General features: G+C 50.5%; 1 protein-coding gene across 1 annotated transcript; it reads right to left on the minus strand.

Annotated features, from left to right (window-relative positions):
* Window positions 1-3,350: 3,350 nt before the first annotated feature.
* On the minus strand, window positions 3,351-25,893 carry LOC102935661. Its single transcript, XM_037891423.2, has 3 exons — window positions 25,766-25,893; window positions 14,936-15,067; window positions 3,351-9,784 (listed from the first exon to the last, which is right to left on the minus strand). The coding sequence occupies exons 2-3, from the start codon at window positions 15,030-15,032 to the stop codon at window positions 6,051-6,053; spliced, it is 3,831 nt and encodes a 1,276-aa protein (XP_037747351.1). The 5' UTR covers window positions 15,033-15,067; window positions 25,766-25,893; the 3' UTR covers window positions 3,351-6,050.
* Window positions 25,894-26,184: the final 291 nt, after the last annotated feature.

Genomic DNA, 26,184 nt, shown 5'->3' on the forward strand with positions numbered 1-26,184 from the left:
CTTCAGCCTGGGAGCTCCTTGTGCCAGGGAGCCTGTTATTTCATCAGCACCACGGCATGTCCAAATCCTAAATTACAGCATTGCTCCTCCTCTGCTCCTGCTCAGGGGACGTAGCATGTCTGTAACTCCCTCCTTATGTACATTGCGTTAAGGCTTCCAGAGGCATTTGGCTTGGGGCACAGACAGCAGAAGCGGGTGCACCTGGAGGAAGGGGTTGAACGACTCCCCGTCTCCGTAGCAGGACAAGAGTCTCTCCTCCGTGTGGACGGCCTGGTGCACCGTCAGCTCCTTCTTGTGGCTGAAGCTCTTGCCGCACTCGGTGCAGGTGAAGGGCTTCTCGCCCGTGTGCACCCGCAGGTGAGTGATGAGGTTTCCCCGGTGCTGGAAGCTCTTCCCGCACTCGGTGCAGGTGAACGGCCGCTCGGCAGCGTGGGCTCGCGGGCGTTTCACCGGCTCGGTGCTGGCGGCCACAGCCCCCCTGCGGTCAGAGGCCAAAAGGGATTTCTGGCTGGGGTTGCTTGTTGGGGCTATTGGCACCTTTCCCTTGGGCTCAGGGGTTGTCTGCAGCCCCTCCAGAGTCACCGTGCGTCTCTGGAGCGCCGTGATGTTTCCCTGGGCGTGTTGCACTTTCCAGTGATTAATGCTGGGTTCTGTCCTGAGCAAGCCCGGGGAAGCAGCCTCTAAGCCTCTCATCAGCAAAGCCCTGTTCGATTTCACATCCTCTGGCTCTTTCCCAGCCTTTTCAAACATGGTAACAATTTATTGGTCGCTGTCCCCACCCATTCTGGAATCCTTAGGTAGCAGAGAGACAGGGGTTAAGATGGATTCAGACTGGCCAGAGCTCTCCTGAGCCATGCTGCTGTCGAAGCCATCTTGGCTCTTTCCCTGTCTCTGTCCCTGTGTCCCTTGTCCCACGTATGCATGTGTCTCCCCAAAGGTCAGCTATGAACCCATCTCCCCTTTGTTCTCCATCTGGGGCTGTCAAGGTTCCTTCATAGAATCATAGAATATCAGGGTTGGAAGGGACTTCAGGAGGTCATCTAGTCCAACCCCCTGCCCAAAGCAGGACCAATCCCCAAGACCTTCCCCACTCTGAGCTCTAGGGTACAGATGTGGGGACCTACATGAAAACCTCCTAAGCTTACTTTTACCAGCTTAGGTTAAAACTTCCCCAAGGTACAAACTATTTTACCCTTTGCCCTTGGACTTCCACTGCCACCACCAAACCTTTATCCGGGTTTATTTTATTAGGAAAGCGTTGTTTGGAAATGTCTTTCCCCCCCAAATCCTCCCAACCCTTGCACCCCACTTCCTGGGGCAGGTTTGGTAAAAATCCTCACCAATTTGCAAAGGTGACCACAGACCCAAACCCTTGGATCTTAAGAACAATGAAAAAAGCATTCAGTTCTTGAAAAGAAGAATTTTAATAGAAGAAACAGTAAAAAAGAATCACCTCTGTAAAATCAGGATGGTGAGTTACAAAAAGACACACAGACAGCAATATCCATTCCATTCAGCACAGCTTATTTTCTCAGCCATTTAAAGAAATCATAACCTAACGCATATCTAGCTAGATTACTTACTAAGTTCTAAGACTCCATTCCTGTTCTGTCCCCGGCAAAAGCATCACACAGACAGAGAGAGCTTTGTTTTCTCCCTCCCCCTTTTGAAAGTATCTTGTCTCCTCATTGGTCATTGTGGTCAGGTGCCAGCGAGGGTATCCTAGCTTCTTAACCCTTTACAGATGAAAGGGTTTATCCTCTGGCCAGGAGGGATTTTAAAGGTATTTACCCTTCCCTTTATATTTATAACAGGGGCCTTGGCTCTGCTTCCCTGCTGAGAGGTGGGGAAAACCTCCTTCCTCTTGGCTGCTTGCCATTGGGGTGACACACACCTCATGTCCCCTGCTCTGCCTCAAGAGCAGCTATTTAACGCTTTACACTCCATGCACAGCAATGCAAAGCTCAGAGGGAAACTGAGGCACACAAAGGAATCATAAAAAATATTACCAAAATTCCCACTTTGTCACACCCCTCTCCCCTGCAATTTCACTTGGCTTCAGGATTCTCCTTCCAACATGGCTGCTCAGTGTTGCTCTGCGGCTGTTGAACAGTTTATTTGATTTTTAAGGCTTCTCGTGGTCGTTGGCATCAACCTTGCACAGGTCTCGCCTCGCTCAGAATGTCTGTCTCCCATGATTCCCACGGGGCGTGAGCCACAGGCTGACTCAGTCAAGATGGTTCTTTGGAGCAGGTGCACGGGAGGCTGGCCCTAATAAAGATGGCCTCTCTCTCCCCGTGTTCCCAGTGGGACTGAAGCCAGGCTGCCCTCAGGGCCCTGTGCTCCATGTCTGGAAACTGGGCAGGAAATGGGGAGTTTGGGGGGAGCTGGGGGCAAGAGGGAGACAGCAGAGTGCAGGGGAATATGGGATAGGGATGTGAATATGGCGGTGGGGGGCAGGTGGGGCCAGGAGATGGGGGCAGATGGAGAGGAACAGAAAGGCAGTTCCCTAAGCTCAGGGGAGGATAAAGCGACCCCCTCTTCCATTTTGTATTTATGGCCTGAAATGCTCACACACAAATGGGGGCAGAGCGGCTTCCCCGAAAGGCCCCTGTGATAAACCTGCCGGCTCCTTACTGGGCGCCGGTAACCAGCAGCACAACCTCCAGCCCGCCCGGGGCTCCGTAACCCACGGCAAAGGGAGGCCCGGTCTGCCGGAGGGCAGCAGGGCCCTGGCTCAGGGGGCCAGAGGCTGTGTGAGATCAGGAGCCGCAGGCCAGAGGCAGCTGCCTGGGAACCAGCTGTGGAGCCAGACTGGGCGGCTTAGGAGCGGGGAGGGAAGGGTTGCTAGCTGGGAACAGCCTGCTGCTGGCAGGGGTGCAGTGATTGCCAGGGCAGGGGGCTGCTTAGGAGGGGCCTGCAAACAGGAGTGTGTGGGGACAGGCCTGAGCCAGATGCACCAAGGGACTGAGCTGCGGCTGAGGGCTCTGCAGGCCAGTGCACGATGCCTTCTCCAGACGGTGGTACAGGAAACGATATTCCCTCACCCACTGTGTCTCTCTGAGGCCCAAGCATGTGACACTGATCTTTAGGTGGTGACCTGAGGGGAGAGGCAGCTGTAGCCAGCTGGGACAGAGGCTTGGCACAATGTGGGATTCATTCCTTTATCAGCCCTGACGGTTCTGTCACCTCAGAGGAAATCATTTCTGATGTTAAGAAATCATGGTACTCAACACGGTAATAATCAAAAAACTCCAGAACGGGGGAAGGGTTGATTGAGGTCTGGGGTCGTCCTTCCTGGTGGTTTGGTGTTAGAATGAGGTCTGGAAAAGACAGACACAAATGCCTGATCCAGATCAAATCCGTTTTTATTAAACTATAAAACTACCGCTACATGATTTAATAAAAACTCGGAATACAGGAACACACAGGGAATGGACTAGAACATACTGAGTGTGGATACACCCGTCATCGAATAAAGCTTGTCTAGTTACATGGGTTATTAAATGCAGATTGTTACAAACACACACACTGGTTCTTGATTATAGGCTATCCTGGAATAACAAGGTAATAGAGGGAAGGTAGAATTTGCTCGTAAGACACACCAGCTCCTCCAGCGCAGTTCTGAACAGAACCAGGTAAATCAGAGTGAAATATTCTCAGCGTGAACGGTGATTTCAGCTGCCAGCGTGACTGGGCACTTTCCACCTGCCTCGAAGTCTCTGATACAGCTGTAGCAGCTGGATGCTTCTAAACCCCTCTCAGGGCCGACCCGAGCTTCGTTACAGTTAAAACATTAGTAAATAGTCTTACTAGCCTTCCAGCCACTTCTGTTCCCCTCCCAGCTGCTGCTCCTCATCCTAGCGGTCTCTTAGGCTATGTGTACACTGCAGTTCGACACCTGCAGCTGGCCCGTGCCAGCTGAGTTGGGGCTGTTTAATTGTGCTGTAGATGTTTGGGCTCAGGCTGGAGCCCAGGCTCTAGGACCCTGCAAGGTGGGAGGGTCCTAGAGCCCAGGAGCCCTAATGTTCTACACTGCGGTTAAACAGCCCCTTAGTCTAAGCCCTATGAGCCTGAATTATCTGGCACGGGCCAGCTGCAGGTGTCTAGTTACAGTGTAGACAGACCCAAACTTCAGTGTAGACATCCCCTTAGAGCCCCTTTTATCTAGTCTTGCACCCCACAGCAGAGGTGAGGAGCTAACACCTGGTCTGTGAGCAGGGTGGATTTCCAGGGCTGTCATCTCTTTCCTTCTCTTCAAGGGGTCGCTGCTGAGCTTTGTTGCCAGGGCTGCTGCTGTTTGCTATCACATCCTGAAGTCTGTAGCTCCTGTTTCTCAGTGTAACACTCTCACTGTGGGGACTTTCCAGCAGCTGAGCTCCCCAGCCTGGCTAATTCACACTGTGCTTCAGAGCTAGACAGTCACCCGCTTGTAGGGCAAAATTCTCCTTCTGCAAAGGTCTTGAGCCAAAGCACTAACTGGAGTGAGGGCAGGGCATGGTGCCAAACAGAAGGCACCATTTCTCTGCCCCAGACCAGTGAAATTGTGCAGATTAAATAACTACACACATCACCACCAGGGAGCGATTTCCAAAGTTAGCTGTGTCCAAACCTCCTGTGCAGGTAGCCAGGAGGGACTCGGCCCTACAAGGACAATGCTCAGATATGGGGGAGGGGGGGTTTGTTCTATAGCCCCAGTGGTGCACTAGGTGCTGTAAAGTTTATGAAAACTTGTTTATAGGGTTAATCCTATATTCTGTTGTGTCTCCCCAAATTCCATTGACGGTCGTAGCAATTTGAGGGTGGGGGGCAAGCACTCTCCCCGTGACAAAATAAAGCCGTCCCCAACAAGGGGCGGCAGCCTTGTCGCTGGGAGTGCAGCTCCCGCCGACGAGGTGCTGTCCACACCTGTGCTTTTCATCCGTAAAACTTTTGTTGTTCGGGGGGGTATTTTTTTTCATACCCCTCAGCAACAAAAGTTTTAATGATGAAAGTGCCAGTGTAGACATGGCCTAAGACTTCCATTCTGACCATACCCCTGATTCCCTTTCGCTGTAGAGAGCCTCACCGAGTGGGAAACTCTTGCCCGACAGCCTCTTAGATGGTCTTAAAGACGGGCTTAGCTGTACCTTTTGGGGGGAAAGAGATAAAGTTTGTTCGGATGCTCTGAAGCAGCTGCTGTGCTTGCTGAAGTCCAATTCTATTTCTTTTAAGACAAAACAGGACAAACACCCGCACAAGGGGAGAGACAAGAACACAGAAGACAGAAAATGCAGCTGCTCTGGGAGGTGCTGACTGTCCCTTGCTGCTGATGGAACAGCTCCCACCCACGCCCTGATTAGCCATTCTGAGACCTGGCAAATCTGTCCCAGCTTCGGGCTCTTTAAGGCTTTGCTTAACATATACACTGGGTCCCATTCTCCCCTTGCAATAGTTTTACTTAGGGGTAAAACTAAATTGACTTCAGCTGAGTCACTCCAGTTTACATGAGTGGGAGAGAAGACTTGGGGTGAGCGTAACATTTCTTTTGGCTGCGATTACTTATTCCTTCTTGTCTTGTTTTCAGCTCACAAACCACCGGCAAGGGGAGCGCTCGGTTTTTACAAAAAGAAAAGCGTTGTCAGCAGCAGCATTTGGGAGGAAACGTCTCGCTGTGGCCCTTACACGGGTGCAGCTTCGGTTTGGGCAGGAACACAGAGAGCGCTCGTACAGACGGAACAAGGGTTTCTAACCCTGACCTGAGACGCTTCCTTGTGAACATCTGACACCGAAGCAATTTGCTCTGAAGGAGTCCAGCTGCATTTTTTGTTGTTTTTAGAAAAATGGTTCCCCCGCGCCCAGATTCCAGGGGCCAGATTCTGCTGTCAGTTACACTGGTGTAAACTGATGTCAGTGCAATAAAAGTGGGGTAAGTCAGAGGAGAATCAGGTTCTTGAATCTTAAAAGTAAATGTTATAAAACAACGAGAGACACCAATCCTGAATCACAGCTCGGCTACATGCTTTGTTTAAATGGTGCTTTCATTTTCATGGGTAAGCTGCAGTCAGGTTTTAGCTAAACCAGCTTTTAACAATATCCAGTTTTCCTTTCACAAATTTTTTGAGTGTAGACTGTTTTTCTTCAAGCTTCTTGTACATATTCTTCTCTCCTGGCAGCAGGGCCTCCTTATTGGCAATCTTTCTTATTATCTCAGCTACTTCTCTAACCTCCCTCAGTGATTTTATTCTTTCTTGGTACCCAGGCTTTAGTTCCTGTTGTTCCGACATGATCAGCAGGTCAATGTATTCCGGAGTGGACAGCGGGTTGGGTTTCAGAGCAATTGCTTGCAGACGCTGGAGGCTGCGAGATGATTTATCAATAAGCTTCATTAATATCTCTTCCACTGCAGCGTATTCCTGAGACAGCTTCTCAACCACACTCTTTGTCGATAACACCTCACCAGATGCCTTCTCATACTTTTCTTTCAGTTGTGCATAGGTCTGTTTCTCTTTTACTACTTCATATTCCCACCTGTACTTTTGATTGAAATGAACGTTCCAGACACATTTACCAGGGCAAGCTCTGCAACGTCCTGTCTTCCCATCTATAGCTGTACACCCGCGCTTACCATCATCGTTAGGGATTCCACAGGGGTAGTGACAGGTATAGTGACACTGCTGGCAGTTTGTTATATACTGACCTGTACCAGAGATGTCCTCCTGCACTGGCACTGTTTTCTCTACCTCATACTCAAAGTCTTTATTGGCCTCCATATCATCCTTATGCTGTTCCAGAGCTTCCTGTGTCTTTCTCAGTTCTTCTAGCTTCACCAGACCAGCTTTGATTTGTGGCTGCAGCCCTTCCACGGCCGTCTCCAGCTCCTTCCGCTCTCTCAGAACTTCCTGCGTTAATGTTAAACTTCTGGTTTCTAATTTAACTAAGGATTCAAAAAATGTTTTCATGCTCATGGCTCCCATTTTCCAGAACATTTCATCAAAATTAAAACTGCCCTCGTCAGCTCCAGCATTACAGGCAAAGAGCGTGGAGTTATTGAATTTGAAATGAATAGGGTTGCCCTTAGCATCTCTAGCACAAGGGACATCAGCTGTTTTAATAGCCTCCAGAACAGGAGGTGTCTGTCCATCTGCGAAGGTGATCAGGATTTGTATATTGTCTTTTATATCCTTCCCAAAAATGGAGAGCACGGAGTCAAACACGTACTTCTGGGCATGCGTCAAACGAGCTAGTGAGGCCTGAACTATGACACAGACAGCGTCTATGTGATCAATGGCTCCTCGGGTGGAGAAAAACTCTCGGATCTGCCTTGTTATCTCTTTGTCTTGCTCTATCCCTCTGGTGTCGCCAAATCCCGGGGTGTCTATTATAGTCAGGGAATAGGGGACTTTGAAACCATTTTTGTGATTAACTTCATAGGCTGTGACTTCAGATGTCTGGCTCTCAGCTTGGCTTCTGTTTGTAGTCTCATGAATTAGTTTGAACCTGAATTCATCTTCCCATTGCACACCCAGGATATAGTTGATCATCCCATTGATGAGTGTGGTTTTTCCTGACCCAGTTGCTCCCAGCACCATAATGACTTTGTTAGGTCTCTGTAGGTTCTCTTTTCCCAGTCTGTACTTTGGATGTGTTGCGTTAGAATCAAACTCCGCCTTCTCTATTGGAAGTGCATAAACTGAGGGCTGCCCTTTTTCTATCAGAGCGCTCTTCTTGAAGAAATCTTGTGCTAGTGTCCTTAATTCTTCTCCTGTTGTGGAAATTGATCCCTCCTCACCTGGGTGACTCACAGTCCCGTCTGCACACACAGCCGACACCCGGAATCTGTAGGACGTCTGAGGCCTCAATCCATCAATGGTACAGAACTCTGCTCTCTTTCCTGTCCTTCGTTCCAGCCATTTGTCTTTCCCCTCATGTCTTTCACCTTCAGCTTCCTCTTTGTATTCCACCTTATACTCCCTTATACTGACTCCATCTCCAATGACACTTGGACTCTCCCAGGTGAGGTCTATGGCTGATGATTCTACAGTAGCTTTTTCTGGTTTTCCAGGAGGGCTGGCAGGAAGCATCTTCACAGGATCACTCACATCACTGCTCTCGCTGAGCCCTGGTTTGCTCACTGCAGCGTATCGGAACTGGTATGTGGTGTTTGCACGGAGCCCTGTTACTGTGAAGGTCTCTTGTTTATCATTTGTATCCACAGCCGTCCAGTTCTCCTGCCCTATAATTCTGTACTCCACCCGATAGCCGGATATCTCCTTTCTCCCAAAGGCTGCTGGTTTAAATGTGAGCTGCACATGGTCATGTCTGACTCCATCTGTCAGGAGAGAAAGAGGCTTCGATGGAAGTTCATAGTTAGTGCTGACCAGGTCTCCATTTTCATAGAGGTAAATTGAAGCTCCAGGATTGTCCTCATCTGGGACTGAGGCCACAATGAATCGAGTTTTCCCATTAGATTTATTGACCCGGGCAAAGTCTGAAATGGATTTTGCAGATTTTCGGGCTTTTTGGTTTCTCTCTTTGTCCTCAAACCAGAGTTTGGATTTCTCACTTGCAGAACTGGCTGATGCAGGATCTTGGGTATTCTTCATAAACTGGGTCTGAAGCCAAAGTTTTAAATCTGATAAATATGGCTCCTCTTCATGTAATGAAGTGAACATAAAGGCGACGACAAAGTCATTGATGGGGTCAAGTACTATTTCATCCAGTTTATTCCGGGAGGACACCACGTCCACATCCTTTAGGACAGAAAGATAGGAATTGATGAAATTCATTTCTCGTTCCTTTTTATCCAGAAATTCATTGAGTTGCTGGGTATTGAATGGTGATCGGTTTTTGTTGGTTAAAATGTCTACCAGGTCCCCTTCCTCTTTTCCACCTCCACGGATGGAGGGTAGGATTCTTGCTAGCTGTTTCTGGAAAGTCTGTCTGTGTTGCATACACAGATCTTTGAATTGCTGGATTTTCCTCTTGATTTCGGGGAACGTTGTGGTGATCGGATTCTTCACTGCATCATTGCATCGCATGTCTAATTCTGTCAGCTGCTCCAGGGCGGTTTGAATATCAAAGATCAGTGATAAGCTGATCTCACGAACCAGCTGAGCAGCTTTGGAATCCAGCTTGGTCAGCGGGTATAGCCAGACTCTCACTGGCACGGCCTTCTCCCCCTGGGCACCCAGCAACTTGGGGAGGGTGGAATAAACTTTCATGGCATCGTGGTAAGTAACTGGATTGTTCTCAAGAGAAAAATCACCATAAAACTTACAACTAAATTTTTCAGCTTGTGCTTTTTCCCTGTCATCCATTCGGAGAGCTCCTTCCCCCTCTATGGAAACCAGGGGTATCTTTTTAATTGCAATCTGGAGGTTTCCCTGTATGTCTTGTATGTTCTCAGATGAGGAAACTTCCCGATCAAAGACAAAGAAAGCCTGTGCCCCGTACAGCACAGCCGTGACCACATGGGTGGCTGTGCCTTGGTCAAACACATCAGGGTAAGAAACATTCTGGCGACCTATATGACTCATAGTCAGCTGCTTGAACTGTGTTGTAGTTGAGTACTGGAGAGAAACACGGGCTTGATGTTTTGATGTCTTGGTATCACTTAAAAATTCTGCGGATCCACCCACTTTCACCAGGCCAAGCAGGAAACTGGCCTTCAGCGATGCTGTGACATTGAGGGCAGAGGCCTTGTCTTCAGTGGTGTCAGATGCAATAATCTGAAAATCAGTCTTGGATTGTGGTTTTGCATCTACATCATTTTGAAGTGTCTCCAGGTCCCATAAAGTGATGCCTAGAATAGTACAGACAGACACACGGTCAATGGCAGAGAAGGTGAGAAACCTTTCTGTTCTGTAACTGCCAGACATTTTCTAAAAATAAGAGCTGAATGTTCCTGAACAAAGTGTCTGATCTGGTAACATGCTTCACTCACTGTGTCTGTGTGTGAGAATAAAAATAGATTAACATACTGTGGCAAAGTTCCTGCTCTACCTTGGTGGGTCTTGCGCTTACTGGCGGATTTGCTCGCCTTGGAGCTTCACGGCAGCCCTCAGCTTGGCCGTTTTTCTGAACCCACAGTCCAGGTCGACTCCTCCTGTGTCTGACCAGGAGTTGGGAGGATTTGGGGGAACCCGGGCCCGCCCTCTACTCCGGGTTCCAGCCCAGGGCCCTGTGAAATGCAGCTGTCTAGAGTGCCTCCTGGAACAGCTGTGCGACAGCTACAACTCCCTGGGCTACTTCCCCATGGCCTCCTCCCAGCCCCTTCTTTATCCTCACCACAGGACCTTCCTCCTGGTGTCTGATGACGCTTGTACTCCTCAGTCCTCCAACAGTCCGCGTTCTCACTCTCAGCTCCTAGTGCCTCTTGCTCCCAGCTCCTCACATGCACCCCACAAACTGAAGTGAGCTCCTTTTTAAAACCCAGGTGCCCTGATTAGCCTGCCTTAATTGATTCTAGCAGCTTCTTGATTGGCTGCAGGTGTTCTAATCAGCCTGTCTTAATTGTCTCCAGAAGGTTCCTGATTGTTTGGGAACTTTCCCTGTTACCTTACCCAGGGAAAAGGGACCTACTTAGCCTGGGGCTTATATATCTGCCTTCTATTACTCTCCTGTAGCCATCTGGCCCGACCCTGTCACAATACATTTAAAAGGTTTCAGAGTAGCAGCCGTGATAGTCTGTATCTGCAAAAAGAAAAGGAGGACTTGTGGCACCTTAGAGACTAACACATTTATTTGAGCATAAGCATCCGATGAAGTGAGCTGTAGCTCACAAAAGCTTATGCTCAAATAAATGTGTTAGTCTCTAAGGTGCCACAAGTCCTCCTTTTCTTTTTTATATATTTAAAAGTTTAACATAAACCCACAAACTGTAACTCTGCAAAGCTACAATTACAATGACATTTGTAGGTTAGCCTGCTGCACCTGTGGCAGTTTCAGCAGCTGATCATGAGAGTGTTACGTGTACATGCACTTATCATCCACGTGGATCCCAAAGCATCTAAAAGATTGTACTAGCTCCTTCTGCAGTACAATATCTATACACCTAAATTACAAAAACCTTTTACATTAAGAAAATGAAGGTTGCAAAGCCAAGCAGTCAAAAGTTAGAAAATGCCATAATTAAGGTTTCCATGCAGCCTTCATTCAGCCGCCTTGTGTTTATGCATTCTGACCCGTCTTTAATTACATGATCAAATAGTGTCTATTCCACAGAACTCCTCGTTCACTGCACAGTTGGAATGGTTCTCCCTGGAATGGTTCTGATTTAATATTTCTTTTTATACTTCTCATTCAATGTGTGGCCCCAGGCCTTATGTACTGTGTACCATTCAAACCCTGCACTAAATACGGAATTGTTAATTTCCTCCTGGGTGCCCCTCACCGTAATATCTAAGTCCTTCAACAACTTTAAGACACCTCTCTTCACAACACGCCTGTGAGGCAGAGAGATTTTAATATCCCTATTTTACAGATGAGGAACTGAGGCAAAGAGAGTAAGGACTAAATTGTCGAAAACATCCACTAATTTGGGTGCCCAATTAGAGAAGCCCAGGGCCTGATTTTTTCCAGAGCCTTTAGCAGGTTTATAGAACTTTACATGTTTGAGAGCTGCCCCTGGAGTCGATGGGAGTTGCCATGAGCATTCAGCACTTCTGCAGATCTGACCAGCTACTAGAGGGGAAAGAGAGACATGTCTTCCAGTGGGATTTGCAGCAATTTGCTGTGCAGGGGCAGTGGAGTCTTCCCCCCAAAAGTAGGGGGGCAGGGATCCCTGCCCTGCCCCTTCCACCTGAGGACCCACTGCCGGCCAAGCCGGAAGCCGGAGCAGGCCGGGAGCTGCAGACCCTCCACCTGCCTGGAGTGGGGGGGCCAAGAGCAGCCCCCGGCCTGTGTCCGCAACCCACGTGGCCCCCCACCCAGGGCAGGTGGTGGGTTCGTGGCTCCCCACAGCTGCCCACGTGGCTCTTACACTGACTCGGCTCTGGCTGGGGGACGGGGCCTCGGAGCCGCAGCCCGGCCATGGTGAGAGCCAAGCGTCCCGGCAGCTGTGAGGAGCCACGTATGTCCAGTGATCAAACACAAAGCGGGAGAGAGCCAAGCCAGTGCAACATTCTGGCATTGTCCTTCCTCCGTATTGACTGTGCTTTCCCCACAGGCACGTCCTGAACAAGTTCCTATACGTCAATGTCGCACCGTAGCACGCCCTGGTGGGAAGCGATCTGCCATAACACTCCCCCCCACCAAGGCTGACCCCTGCTACCCTGGTCCCTGTCTTGTGCCCTGTCTGCAGTCTGTCCCTGGGACAGTGTCCCTCCCGCAGCTCCTGGTTCCTTTCCTTTCCCCTTCTGGGTCATGTCTCAGTCTTCTCCTGGATCAATCTGTCTCTGCCTGGCCTGCCCCGCTTGGCTTCTGGCTCATTCTGTCATCTCCCCGCTCTATTCTCATCACTGTTCTGATGCTGATTTTCGGTGGGACCTTGGACAAACCACGTAACCTCTCAAAGTCGCTTGGCCTGGCTGTGACACTGACATTTACACTTTCACAGGGCTGTTTGAGACCTGTCTTAATAATGTTTCTATAGTGCAAAGTATTTTTTAAATGACACAGGCTTCGGCTTCCTCCGGGCCCCGGGGGTGCTCAACCCTCTCGCGCCGCCCCAGCTCTGCCCCCTCCACCCCTTCTCCCAAGGCCCCACCTGTGCCCCGCCTCTTCCTGCCCCTGCTCTGCCCCCTCCCACCCAGTTCTGTCCCCTCCCCGAAGCGTGCCCAATCCTCACTCCTCTCCCTCCCCCCCCAGCACCTCCAGCATGCTGCGGAACAGCTGACTGCAGCAGGCGGGAGCTGCCGGGAGGGAGGGAGGGAGATGAGTTGATTGGCGGAGCCGCCAGCGGATGGGAGGTGCTGGGGGGGAAGGGGGGAGCTGGCTGTCAGTGGGTGCTCCAGCCCTGGGCAAATGATATAGTAGGGGTAGGACAGAACGCGGGGGTCCTGGGTACCAGGCCCACCCTTAGTTCACCCAGACCCGCTTGCCGCACAAGGATGTTACTGACTTGCTAAGGCATGGGGCTGTGCTGTACGCACCTGTGGCCTCTGCTGAGTTTCCAGTGGCTTCATCAACCACATTAAAGCCCAAATCCAAGGCCTGAAAGTTAGAAGGACCAATGCAGTTCCACGGCACGGGGACCGCAGCCCACAGGGACAAGTGTCCGTGGAAGGTGGCCAACGGCTTCTCTAGCTGACTGTTGGTGGTGTATTTAGCTGAGGGTGAGGGGGTAAGAAAGCAGGCCTGTCATGGAACGTTAGCGTCTCCCTGACTATGCTACGGGGCCCTATTCTGCTCTTGCTCACCCCAGCGTGTACTGAAGTCACTGGAATTATTCCTGATTGAAACCAATGAACCGGAAAACAGGGTTTGACACGACTGTCTCTCCACAGCACTTCACGGGACCGTAGCCAGAAAGCCAGAAATGACACAATGAGCAGAAATTCATTCCTGGTAAAGGGGAAACCTCCTTTTGCATGGACCTTACATCGCTGCTGTATTAGTGCAGATACCTGGCAAGTTCAGCAACAGGCGGGTTATGGATTTCAGCGGGGACATGCTGTGTGCGCACGAAGAGAAGAGTTTGCTCTCTTGCCCTGCTGGTTCTCTGCACTGGCTGAAACTCAGTAGTTAGGGAACGGTCCTAAGTGTCAAGTTCAACTCTTGGGTCCACGTGGAGTGGGAGCCGCCCAGGGACTGGGACTGCAGTTCCACGTGGGAGCGGAGATGCTGGATGTTTGTTCAGCCGCACTAGTGACTCCTGTCGTGCCAAAGGGAGCTCTGCTAAAGGCTCGGCCTGCGAGGAACTGGGGAGGAGGCCGGCACGTGGCCATGCATAGGGCAGAGCCAGCGCCCCTGCTGGAGGTCCCGTAGGGTGCACCGTCGGGTGGGAGAGCTCCTCAGGGGACGGGGGGACTGGAGAAGAGTCAGGGATAAAGTGGCTGCCTGGCATCCGAGTCAAACACAAGCTGACTTTAGTCAAACACAAGTTCCTGGGCTCAATACGGGGTAACAGGGTGAAATTTAAGGGCCTGTGATATTCAGGGGTTCAGACTAGCTGATTTGATGGTCCCTTCCGGCCTTAATATCCATGAATCTGTGAGAAGAGTCAGACTCTTGTTCCCTTCAACTGAGCCACCAAAATACTTGTGATCTCCCCAAATTAGCCTCCTTGTGCACAGAGCAGCTGTTGGGTGGCTGGAACTGGGGTGGCCTCAAGATAGACAGGGGGTGACCAGTTAAGAGTCCGTCCCAAGACAGGCTATAACTGGGTTCAAAAAAGCATTTAAAAAGTTCATGGAGGACAGGTCCATCAATGGCTATTAGGCAAGATGGTCAGGGATCCAACCCTATTCTCTGGGTGTCCCTACACCTCTGACTGCCAGAAGCTGGGACTGGACAACAGGGGATGGATCACTCAATGATTGCCCTGTTCTGTTCATTCTCTCTGGGGCACCTGGCATCAGCCTTTGTTGGAAGACATGATACTGGGCTAGGTGGACCTTTGGTCTGACCCAGTGTGACTGTTCTTATGAGGGTGAGGGGATATTTAGAGTCTCTTGGTTGGTGGGTGGGGATGTGAGCGGGCAGTTACCCTGAGAAAAGATCAGGAGAAAATAAACCTTCCCAAGAGGGCAGTGGGTAGTTTCATTTAATCAGGCACACAAGATGTTTTAGTTCTACATGACCCAGAACAAATGGCAGCAGGTCACCAGCCCAAGGCATGTACCTCCAGTTACTTCAGACCCTGACCCTGGGGGAATGTGCTGGGCCTTTTCCATAATACCCATAAGCAGGGCCACTCAAAGCACACTTGGCTCATTCTCAGGTATGAAGGGGTTCGGACGGTGACCCTTTCCTCCTTTCACTCCTGAGTTCAGGGCTACAGCTGGGGAATTACCTGGGATAAGGGCGTCTTTGCGGCAGTCGTACAGCATCCCCAGCTGGAAAGGGCGGCCCAGAGCCGGCATCTCAATGGTGTCAGCTGACATGGCCATGGTTTAAAGTCCAAACACTTTCCTCTGTGTCTCACCTGCAAGAAATAACTCGCATTACAATGAAGTCCTCCAGGGGGCAGAGTCAAACGCGTCTCCTTGGCTGAGGACTTCACACCTCTCCGACCAGGAGAGTTTGGTTCATCACACTGGAAGTGTGAGTTTGTGAGCATGGTTCTGTGTCACTTCCTGACACACACTCAGGTGCATCGTACTGAGGCCCCTGAAACTGATTCCCAACAGTAACTAGTCCTTGTAGAAACCTGGCAAAAGGGCTAGTTTTGCTCTTCTGTGTGTCATTTTGATGCTACTGACATGACTGGGGGACTTCAGTGATCTCACTGTCTAGTGTAAACACAGAGCACTGGGCAACAGTGAAGGGAAATGTGAATGTGGAAAGCTCGTTGGTGAGATCAGCCAGGGCAGGATTGCTGGAAGAAGTGGGTTTAAAGGAGAAAGTTGAAGGGGGAGAGAAGGAGATGGTTGGACAGCATAAGGCAGACTGGAGTAGGAGACCATGGCCTGATTCTCCACTGCTTTACAGCTGTCATTGATGCCCCTACAAAGTGAGTGTGAAACGCTTCCGCTCTGGTCTGGTAGCATTTTAAACCCACAGGTTTCAAAAATGACGCAGGCACCAGGCAGAGGAGAGTCAGGATCTAAGCCGTTAGGAACGAAGGAAGCGGTAAGAAGAGGGGACTGGCAGACAGTGTGAGGAGAGATGTAGGCAGGGAAGAGAACAAGCAGGGCCTGGAGGGTGAGGACAAGGGACCTGATTCACTGCAGCTCTGCACGCTGTGGAGACACCAGAGCGAAGTGAGCTGAGAGTGGGTGTGAAATGTTGCCAGTCAGAATGGTCGTGTTTCACACCCACCTTGCACTGGTGTAAGTGACTACACAGGGTGCAGGGCAAGAGTGATTTGGACCCTGAGCTTTTAAATCACTAATGACGATTTGTCATATTGTTAATACATTGAATTCTGTGCCTGTGCATTTCGCACAATGAATCCTGTAGTCCTGCCCTCACTACAGAGAATGGTCACCGTATCCAGTAGGTGAGTAGCACGGGGGGAGCTGGGATGGTTTTGTTATTTGGCCAGGAAACAGAATTTCCATCCTATAAAAAACTTTGAGTTTTTGAAAAATGTTTCATCCTCAGTCAGGACCGAAAGCCAAAAACTGGAAATTTTTACTGAGACTAAAAGTCTGATACATTTTGTTTTGGAAATACCTAAATGTTCCAGCTACCCGGGCTGCTGTTTCGGTGTCCCTGAAACACAATGTATTCCCGAGATATCCCCAGCAGCCTGGCAGGAGGAGGAAGAACGTTCCCCTGAACTGACACGTTCCCGTGGAAGATGCTGATCCTTGCAATCAGCATTTTCCATTGGAAAACCATTCAACTGGAAGTTTTGATCAGTTGTGGTTACTACGTTTTTAAACTAGTGTAGAAAAGGAGACGTGTTTTCAACACTGTGTCAGCTGGTCCTGCTCCTAGCTATTTCTAGAGCTGGCCACGAACCTTCTGTCTGAATGTTTTTTTCTTGGACAGTGTGACAGGGCTGGTCCGCTCACGGCTCAGTGGCGCCTCCTCAGGGCTCTTCTGAGGAATGAGCTCTGCCACCTGGGCTGACGCCCCTTCCTGCGGCTACTCAGGCCGTTGTTCCCCTCAGTGACAGCATGGCCTCCCCGGCACTGGGAGCAGCAGCCCTTTCCTTGTCCAGGCTTAGCCCTCCGACCAAGTCACATTAAAATTCCAGGGTATTCCAAATCCTTTAAGGAAAACTGTCCCTGGCAGTCTGCTCCCCACTGCTTGGTCTGCGCCACTCCCCCAGTGGCTGGTGGGGTAACCTGGACTTGCCCTCTGCACCAGATTCCTGTCCAGGGACCCTCAAGTCAGCAGCTCTGGGCTTCTTCTCTCCCACCCCTCGCTGCTCCTTCCCTGGACAGCTTCCTTCTGTCACGGTACAGCTTCCTGCTCTTCTCTCTTGTATCAGCGCATGCAACCTCTGGCCTCCTCATTCTCTCCCAGCCGGCCAACATCCTCTCTTTATAGATCCCGCTCAGCTCCTCTCCCAGCTGGACTTCACCTGCAGTTAGGCCTTAGCACTCCCAAGGTTTTCTCCAGGCACAACCTAAGTTTAATTGGCCTAATTTACTCCTTTCAGGCCTTGTGTGGGGTGGACACCCCACCCCAGATAGAAAATGTGGTTTCTGCAAAACTGAAACTTCCTGTGAGAAAAACTGATTTTGCTGAATTTTTATTATTTTTCCATCAGGAAAATGAAACAAAAATATTTATTTTTTGGCTTTGCTCGTCCTGAATTGAAACATTTCAGACTGTGGGACCCAAACAAAACATTTTGTTTTGCGTCAATTTGACATTAGTCTGTGTCCACCTGAGCTACTCCAGTGCCTCAGGGGAGTTGTTGTTTCGGTGCTTCCTGCCCCCAGTAACCCTATGGGCTCAACTCCCTGGCTGGACTACATCTCCCATGATACACTGTGATCTCCCCTCTGGCTGAATAGCCACGGTGCACCAAGGGAGATGTAGTTTGCTGGGAAGCCCGACCATAGGGGAGAATGGGGACACGAGACACCACAATAATGAGGGCGGTCGCAGTTCAGTGTCGAGCTGAGCTGAAACAAAATGTTACAATTTGGTCCAACAAACCTAAAAGGAATATTTTGAGCTGGGAATGTTCTAAGTCAAAATCTTTTGGAACTTTAGATTCTGTGAAAATTTTTGATATTTTGACTTTGTCCTGATTCAGGATGAAAACTGAAATCAAAATATCGGACTTTCCCTCTGTTGCTCTGGCAGGGTCTGGAGCTGCTACGAGTGGGTGAATCCTGGTCTGTGGGGAGCTGGCTTCTGATGGCGAGCTTGGAGAGGTTGGGAGGGTTGTTTGAAGGCCAGAAGAGGGGGCTGAGGAAAGACTTCTGTCAGGATGTGGGTGAAACCAGACAATCTCTACCCTCTCGAATGAATTCACACAGGAAAATGATAAAAGAGAAAAAACAACATCACCTGTGGGAGGGCACTTTTCACAAAATGATCCCTCTGTATCTGACTTCTCTGCCCTCATCCTCAAAGGAAACCTGCACAACACCTTCACAAGACAAGCCCGGGTGCTTAAATTCATAACTTTGCCAGGCTGGCGAGTTATATGGGCCCATGGTGCCCCTGCTCCAGGAACATTTAGGGCCTGGGGGCCCAGCTCTATCAATGTTCAGGGCCAGGCCTCTCTCCCAGCCGCTTGTGCCTTCCCCAGAGTGTCTCCGCCCTCCCCACCCCCACCGCCCCTGAGCAATTTAAAAGGGCCCAGGGGCCCCCGGCTGCTGCCGCCACCACCGGCAGCACAAATCCGCTAGTGAACTTTGCTAGAAAGTAGAAATCATGGACCGAACAAAGACACTGGATTTATGGCTTATTACTACAATCTGTAACCCAGACAAGACAGAGAAGCCCGACACAAGCCAACAAGCAACCCACAGAAACTATAAGCCAACTCCGCTTATAACAAGCCAATATTGGCTTGATCAGATGCACTAATGCTTGGACAGCAAAGTGCAACATTTGCGCACAGTTACCCTTCGTGTGTCATTTAAAACAAGAAACCGAGAATGTTCCTTTCAAACACAGTTTTACTGCTCCCCTTTGTATGTTAAGAGACTGGCTTTATTGGCTAAGGTGAAGGAGACTCTACGGAAGAGATAACTTCCGAGGTATCAGAGTTTTGCTGACGAGCCTTTAATTTCTTCTACCAAACCCCCTTGCTCTGAATCTAAAGGGAAAGTTGCTACTGCTTTGGAAAGTGGTATTCTGGAGCCTGTGTCCTCTGGAGCAGGGCAGCCCCGTGCGCCTCTTGCAGGGACAATCCGCACATCAGCTGGTCGGGGGTGTGGGCGAGAGGGGATTCAAGGGGAATTGGGTGTGTTAAGGCAGGGGAAGGGGAAGGGAGATGCAGGGGGCAGGATGAGATGGAGGAGTGGGGACAATGAGTGCCCTGCCAGGGGGATGGGGCAATACAGGGGAATCGAGGAGCAGGGGGAGAATTGTGGAGCTCTGGTGGGAGGAGGGATGGGGGAGCATGAGCAGAGAGGGAGGAGGGACATGGTGAATTGGGCTCACAGGGCAGGGCCTGGGGTGGAGTGTGGGCGAGACCATGGGTGGAAGAGGCGGGAGGGAGAGCTAGCCTGCCCAAGGAGAAGCGACGGGCAACTACTGGGAGGGACACGAAGGCGGGCACCAGCTAAATGGGGGGCAGGGCATGTGACCTGCGTGGCCTGCGTGTTAAGGACAGCTACACTATTCAGTTGGGTGTGCTCCATTGATGACTGGAGATAAGTTTTAGGTCTTCTGAAGCTGGAGAGTGAGTTCGGGATGATCCAGACACAGTGAGAAGGATTCTTATGCAAATGACTCCAAGATCTCTTTCTTGATGGGTACAAAAAAACTTCAAAAACAGACTCCAACATGAAGCTGCAGAACTGGAATTAATTTTCAAACTAGATACCATCAGATTAGGCCTGAATAGAGACTGGGAGTGGTTGGGTCATTACAAAACCTAAACTTAATTTCCCCATGTCACGGAGTCCCCGGGCGATGCTCTGGAACTGCTCCCCATGAAGCCAGGCAGGACTCTGGGGAAGTCTCCTTTCTGTGAGCAGCCTGTCTGCAGGACACACAGCTCACACGGCTTCCACCTTCCTGGGTCTGACCTCGGAGCATTCAGCCTCCTCTGCCCCCCGTGCGCTTCCCACAGCGAGTCCACCCAGGCGGGGTCCTGGGGAAGCCAGAGGGTCCTGCCCCCCAACTCCACAGTCAGATGGGACTCTCAGCCAGCCAGTAAAACAGAGGTTTATTAGATGACAGGAACATGGTCTAACACAGAGCTTGTAGGTACAGAGAACAGGACCCCTCAGCTGGGCCCATTTTGGGGGGCAGTGAGCCAGACAACCACACCTGTCCTTCACTCCATGTCCCCAGCCAGCCCCAAACTGAAACTCCCTCCAGCCCCTCCTGTTCTGGGCTTTGTCCCTTTCCCGGGCCAGGAGGGCACCTGATTCCTTTGTTCTCCAACCCTTTAGCTCTCACCTTGCAGGGGGGAAGGGCCAGGCCATCAGCAGCCAGGAAACAGGGTTTTGGCCATTCTCTGTGTCCAGACCCCTGCACACACCTGCCCTCTAGGGCTCTGCAATGATCATACACCCTTACCCCACCACCTAGATACCCAAGAACTGCATAGGGGAAACTGAGGCACCCCCACACTACCCAGAGGAAACATCAAGAACAGTCCCACTTCCTCACACCCCAATACTTATTCCTCCCTACTGTTACTCACACCTTCTTGTCAACTGTCTATAATGGGCCATTCTCATACCACTTCAGAAGTTATTTTTCCTCCCTTGCTGTCCTGCTGTTAATTGATTTATCTCGTTAGACTGACCTCACACTTGGTAAAGCAACCCCCATCCTTTCATGTATTTATATCTGCTCCTGTTTTTTTTACTTCATATATCTGATGAAGTGGGTTTTAGCCCACAAAAGCTTATGCCCAAATAAATTTGTTAGTCCCTAAGGTGCCACAAAGATTCCTCGTTTTATTTTGCTGATACAGACTAACATGGCTACCACTGAAACCAGCTAATTTAGGCACCATCATTTTGTATGGATAGTTGGGATTATATTTTTCCATGTGCATTACTTTGCATTTAACATTGAATTTCATCAGCCATTTTGTTGCCAAGTCCCGCACGTTTTGAGATATCCTTTTGTAGCTCTTCGCAGTCTGCTTTGGACTTAATTATCCTGAGTAATTTTGTATCGTCTGCACATTTTGCCACCTCACTGATTACCTCTTTTTCCAGACCATTTATGAATATGTTGAACACGCACTTGTCCCAGTGCAGACCCCCTGGGGGACACCAACATTTACCTTTCTCCATTGTGAAAACTGGCCGTTTATTCCTCCCCTTTGTTTCCTATCTTTTAACTGGAGTGCCTGGCAATGCTTTCAGGATCATCTAAGGATCCTTAATTTAATTTAATTTAATGACAAGCCTTCTGTTATCTTAATCACCCTGCCTCCCGCTGCGTATAAACAAACTCCCAGGGTGGGAGTGGTTAGCAGCACGGATACTCATCTCATTCCATCCACACTCACTCCTGGGTGCTGCTGGGCCCTTGCCCTCCCCCTGTGACCTGGGGAGGGGCCCATGGGTCTCGTCTGGGAAGCATGTGTTCTATTATTGACTTCTAGCAATAAACCTTGCTGATATTGTCTGGTATGTGTGATTAAACAACTGACTACCCAATTTATCAATACCTGCACCTCCCACTGGGCTTCATATTGCCTACACAGCACCGCCCATCAGACTGTCCCTGGGGAGGTGGCAAGGTGCACATGTAGGGGGCCGAACTTCCTCAAAAGAAGACACACCGCTCACGCTGCCAAAGGGAAACCCCTTGGCCCCAGCACACAAAGGCAGCAGGAAACTCTCACAAGGACCAGTTTTGAACTCATGGCCCTTTGAGTCAAAAAGCAGCACTTGTTCCCCGAGCCACCTGATTATTAATAGGGCTGCTCAAGGAGGTTCTCTGAGGAATGGACAGCTTGCAGCAGTGCCAACTCTCTGAAAGCAGAGGGGCCAAAGCTTTATAGGGCAATAATATTTTAAACAGGGGCAGCGCCAGCCTCTGCCCGATGGTGAGGGGACTGAGGTGGGCTAGACAGAAAATTGCGGGGGCTGTGCCTCAAGGCCCCACCCCTCTCCTCTACATGGCCCTGTCCCCTGCTCCTCCTCAGGTAAGTGCCGGCCCTGCCTCCTGCTCTCCCTTCCCCCAAGGCCCCACGCTCTGGCCAGGTTGGAGGCCGGAAGCCGGAGCTGGGCAGTGTAGGGCATTTGCTGCTCACAGCCAGTAAGAGCCTTCTGGGGGGACCTGGCTCTGGGGCCAGCAGAGGCCTTGGGGAGCTGTGACTGCAGGGCACAGGGCGCAGGAGCCCAGCCCAGAGCAGGTCAGTCCAGGCCACTGTGGGGAGCCCTGGCCCCTCTTCCTGCCCTGGGTGGCCTGCCCGGTGGGCTGGGACATGGGTCAGGCGCTGTTGTTGGGCTCCCTGACCCCCCTGCCCCAGCTTACTTCTTTGCTGCTGCTAGAACTGAGCACCCAGCCAGCAGCCACCGCGCTCTCTCCGCTCCGCCTTCAGAGCTGGGTGGCTGGAGAGCCGCAGCTGCTGTGGGGCGGCTACGGGGGTTGCTATAGGCCATGCAAGCCGCCCCTAGCGCTGCCTCTGATTTTAAATATTTCTAACCTGGTCCTTTGTACAATTCAGTAGCTGAGCTCAGGGGCAATCCAGTGATATAAACCATTAGGAAGGTAAGAGCCTTATTTTTCTGTAGCATTACCTCTAAAAAGATACAAGCATCTGACATTTTTATTAGCAGCTCATTTTGAGGAGGGAGCAAACTGTATCTTGTGAGTCCCTTGACCAAACCACCCCAACTTTGTCTCACTAACGCTCCCGCAGTTCCAGGACAATTTCCCTCTCCACATGGGTTTTACAGCAATTTGAATATTAAAATCAGCTAATTATTATGTGGCTATATCTGAGGAAGCCCTTTTTCAAACCACCCCAAATTCACACCACTGAGTCTGCCCCTGGCCCTGATGAGCCGCTGTGGTTTTCAAAACCATCTGAGTGTGCTCGTGGATTTTAGGGCATTCTGACATATCCGTTCTTAATGAAAAAGATCTGCTCCCGGGGCAAAAGTTTGAAAAGCAGCTGCCCTGCAGCCATCACCCGAAGCCGACAGAACAGCAACAACCGGCATGCCCTGAAGCGTGCGGAGAGCCAGACTGCAGCATATAATTGATGGGTAGGGCCCACAGTTCGATGTCTGTAGCACATTCCCCTGAAGTACTCTACAAGGGATGGGCTCGGCGCGCTTTTCACTCAGCTGCGCCTGCCACAGCTCACTCTCTGGCTAATCAGCCAGGCTTGAGCCACCTTGGAGAGCTGGCTTCCAGAATCCTGCCTCCCCAGCGGGGAAGTGGGTGCCCGGTGTTATCGGAGTTGAAACCTGACTGCAGGATATTAGTTTGGGGTGCATTCGAGCAATAGTCTGAGCCCCAGTTCTGTGCACAAAAGAGTTCTAAGAACTGTAAAAAAAAATTGGCATCGCAGCAATTTTCCAGGCAATTGAGTGTGCAGGGGATTTTAGAGCACTTAGAAAAATCTGCTATTAAACAGCACGAGTCTCAACCTTAACTTTAGTGGGGCAGTAGCTGCACGGTAATCTAGGTTCATATGCTGCCCCCACTCAGGGTCCAGACACCCCAAGGGCAGAACAGGGGGTCCGAACCCCTAAGAACAAGCAATGGAATCAAAGGATTGTGTACAATGCTATTGTGTATAATAATGCTGAGTGAGGTCTTTTCTGAAAGCCTGTGATGTTCTCAACTTACTTATCACTGTGCGAGATGGATCCAGGCTGTGGTGAGGGATTTATGTATCGTGTATGCAGAGTCTGGAGCCGGTTCCTAAAGCTTCACCTCCCGCTCCCAGCAGGGCGGTGGCCAGCCAGGCAGGGAGGAGCTGCCTCCCCAGCCAGCCAGACTGACTCCCAGCACCTCGCACTGTACAACCCAGGAGAGACAAATGATGGGTCTCTCGTGTGCAAACGGTGTGGAGTGTGTCCCAGAGTGACCTGAGAACTGGGGGGCTGGCTTCAGGCCTTTGGGGTGAGGAACCAGAGGGGAAAAGTCCCCAGGTCTGGTAGTGAAGAACTCGGGGTAGGTGGATTTGGGGACGCTTGGGACTGGAAGGGCTGGTGGGGTCACCCTGCAGGGATAACGAGGCTGCTGGAAGCCAGGTGAGACCTTTATGCCTGGGGGCTGGATATTGGTGCAGGGCTCCAAGCCAGAGCCACACAGCATTAAGGGACCCACGGTCACAGGGCAGGTTGTGACAGACCCCCTGACTGCTCTGGGGGATCCCCAGAATGTCACACCGCGATATCAGAATGCTTCACATCCCGGCTCGCGCTGTGTCTTGTCACTATTCCCTGTATAACATCAATACAGATTAACCCTCTCTTTGCCACCCTGTCAGCTGCAGCCCGTGGCCAGACTCGTCCCAGCACTGGCCCAGCTAAACCTCTTGTCCTCACCTGATCATCTAGCTGATCGCCATATTTGGGGTCGGGAAGGAATTTTCCCCCAGGGCAGATTGGCAGAGGCCCTGGGGGTTTTTCACCTTCCTCTTCAGCACGGGGCACGGGTCACTTGCTGGAGGATTCTCTGCACCTTGAAGTCTATAAACCACGATTTGAGGACTCCAGTGGCTCAGACATAGGTTAGGGGTTTGTTACAGGAGTGGGTGGGTGAGATTCTGTGGCCTGCGTTGTGCAGGAGGTCGGACTAGACGATCATAATGGTCCCTTCTGACCTTAAAATCTATGAATCTATGAATTTTCAACGTGAATTACTGCAACCTCCCCCACTGTGGCCTTCCCCATACCCATATCACTGCTGCTCTCCAATACAAAATGCTGCTGCTAAAATAATCTTCCCAGCCTGTCATTCTGACCAGACGACTCCCTCTTTCGATCTCCCCACTGGCTCTTCCCTACTTCACTGCACGTGGTTCAAACTTCTTGTCCTCACCTCACAGCCAGTCTGCACCCCTTAGTCCCTTATCACATCATAGAATCATAGAATATCAGGGTTGGAAGGGACCTCAGGAGGTCACCTAGTCCAACCCCCTGCTCAAAGCAGGACCAAGGCCCAATTAAATCATCCCAGCCAGGGCTTTGTCAAGCCTGATCTTAAAAATCTCTAAGGAAGGAGGTTCCACCACCTCCCTAGGTAACCCATTCCAGTGCACCTGCCATCCCCTCTGCAGCACCGGTAATGCCAGTCTCAGTGCCCATTCATCTGCTTCTGCCAAACCAGCTTTGTGCCTGGTGGTACCTTCCACTCTGGGAATGCCCTGTCCATCCGGTTCACCAAGTCCTCACCCTCTTCTCACGTTTCCTTCCATGATTCCCACAAGAAGTCAATGAACAACATTATTGATTATGATTTAAGTAAAAAAAAAACAAGACTAAGCTCTGTGTGTGTGTGTTTGTGTGTGTGCACACAGGTACGTCCAATGTGGCTGTGTAGCACCTAACACAGTGAGGCCTCAATCATGATAAAAGATAAAAAATAAAAAGTTCAGATTAAGTCCCCAAGACGTGCAGGTGTCTGTTACTGCGTCACCAACTGACCTCTATGGCTGTAACCTTCCTCCTTCTGTTCCCCATCCCTCCCTACTGGTGGGTACCCGTATTCCTCACGTCATTCTCAGCTCAGACTGGATCTATCTGAGGTGGGACCATGTTGTTCTATTTCTAGCCCAAGATTTCCAGAAGGGATCAGTCACTGTGGGTGCCTCAGTTTTCAGGTGCCCAACTGGAGATGCTTAAAGGGACCTGATTTCCAGGGGTGGGTGCTCAGCACATTCTGAGAGTCAGGCTCCTCTGAGCTGTGTCAAGCTGGGCACCCGACCCCACGAGTCACTTTTGACAACCTTGGCCATAGTGTGAAGTGCCCAGAACTTTGGGGCTGTATAAATAGCAATCGCTACCGCTGACAAACCACGGTGAGAATTTTCAATGCATTTGCCACTATTACAAGTTCTTCTTTCAGATATCGTACCTAAGTTTCAAACACACAGAGAACACGGTACCTTGGTGCTGCTAATTCAGCTCGGAGACCCAATGTGTATTCTTCCTTCAGAGTCTGCTGGTCCCTGCGGCTTGCACGCCGTCCACCAGAGCTGTGGGGCTTTCACAGAAAAGTTGAACTTTTATATGGTTTCCTCTATTTACAATCCAGTTTCAGATCCTATCTTTCACAGTTAAATGGTTGTTTTCCATTTTAGTTTCTATATGGGGACAAGCCTTTAGGGTTTGCTTGGTCAGTGAATTCCATTTACAGTAAAGAGCTTGGAGCTGGTTTACCAGCGTTGTTTTCTTAGATCAGCAGTTTTCAAAAAATGAGAACCCAGGAGACAATCTGGCAAGTGCAGCTATGTTCATGGTTACTCCATGACTGGGTGTGTGAGAAGGGGTGACCTGAAGTACCCTGGGCTCTCTGGTACCCTGC

This window comes from Chelonia mydas, chromosome 2 (genome assembly GCF_015237465.2).
Source record: "Chelonia mydas isolate rCheMyd1 chromosome 2, rCheMyd1.pri.v2, whole genome shotgun sequence".
Classification (NCBI taxonomy): Eukaryota; Metazoa; Chordata; order Testudines; family Cheloniidae; genus Chelonia; species Chelonia mydas.